The following is a 1,121-nucleotide window of genomic DNA, read 5'->3' on the forward strand; positions in this document are numbered from 1 at the left end:
TTGAAGCGAAAAACACAAATGCGAATGTTACTGGACACATTTTTGGCTTCGACCAACATGTTTTTTGGCTTCGACCTAGTATTTTTTTTGGCTTCGAATAACCTGTTTTCGCTTCGAGTACCTGTTTTTGCGTCGAGAAGGAGAATAACAGTTATTCGAAGCCAAAAAAATTTAGTCGAAGCGAAAAACACAACTGTGAATGTTACTGGAATCAATTTTTGCTTCGACCAAGTATTTTTTTTTTGCTTCGACTAAGCAATTTGGAAGCTATTAGATATTATCTTCAATGGTAAAGTCTGGAGCAAAAGCCACACAAAAACTTAAGAGGTTTTACATAAACATTTAAAACAAAAAAATGGCAAATGTTTATGGCAATTGATGGGCCTAGCCAGTGCACTTCTTGCAGCCACAACACCTCATAGTGTTGCTAGTTCAAAAGGAAGCTTTCTAGAATGGGGGTAGTCGAATCCATGAGGAAGCTTTTCCAGAATTTCTGTAACTGCTCGAATGCACCTACAAGAAAAATGGAGCTTGACGGGAGACACCGGACCTGCCGAAAATATGACAACGACCAATTAATATTTGAATTTCTGATCAAAAGGCTCTCTATATAGTAATTCAAACCGTATATGTCACATACCTGTTGTACATAGGAGCAGATGGCCCAAAGGGACTCTGGTTGACTTGTTGAGTTCGGTTGGGAGGATTTTTACATGACCTTTTATTGTGGCCTAATTGGCCACATGTACTGCAATTATGATGTACACCAAAGAGTGGGGAGGAACCTGCCACTGCGATCGATCTAATGTAGGTAGCACCACCTCTTCATAAGTATCCCGATACTTCTCGGTGAGATACCATGGTTGGCAGAAATCATATTCATCATAATTCCTCTTGGTTATGGCTGCCATTGCATGTGAGCATGGTAGTCCAATTGTATGGAATACACCACATGTACAGATTTTCTTCTCTAAGTCCACGATATCAACATTTGTTGACGACAGTACTTCAAATAAATACTGCCCAATCGGGCATGCTATATGGTGACGACCTTTACGACGTGAAAAATCTAAATGGGTCTCTGCGTTTGGAGTCAACTTTGTCTTCCACTGATGACCCAT

At 40.1% G+C, this 1,121-nt stretch overlaps 1 protein-coding gene across 1 annotated transcript; it reads right to left on the reverse strand.

Moving 5' to 3' along the window:
- Positions 1–731: 731 nt before the first annotated feature.
- Positions 732–1,121, reverse strand: LOC143882887 (uncharacterized). The gene has a single exon (XM_077386274.1). The coding sequence runs from the start codon at positions 1,119–1,121 to the stop codon at positions 732–734; it is 390 nt and encodes a 129-aa protein (XP_077242389.1).

Source organism: Tasmannia lanceolata, unplaced genomic scaffold (genome assembly GCF_043159265.1).
Source record: "Tasmannia lanceolata isolate RefF3 unplaced genomic scaffold, GAP_Taslan_0.1 ptg000008l, whole genome shotgun sequence".
Taxonomy (NCBI): Eukaryota; Viridiplantae; Streptophyta; class Magnoliopsida; order Canellales; family Winteraceae; genus Tasmannia; species Tasmannia lanceolata.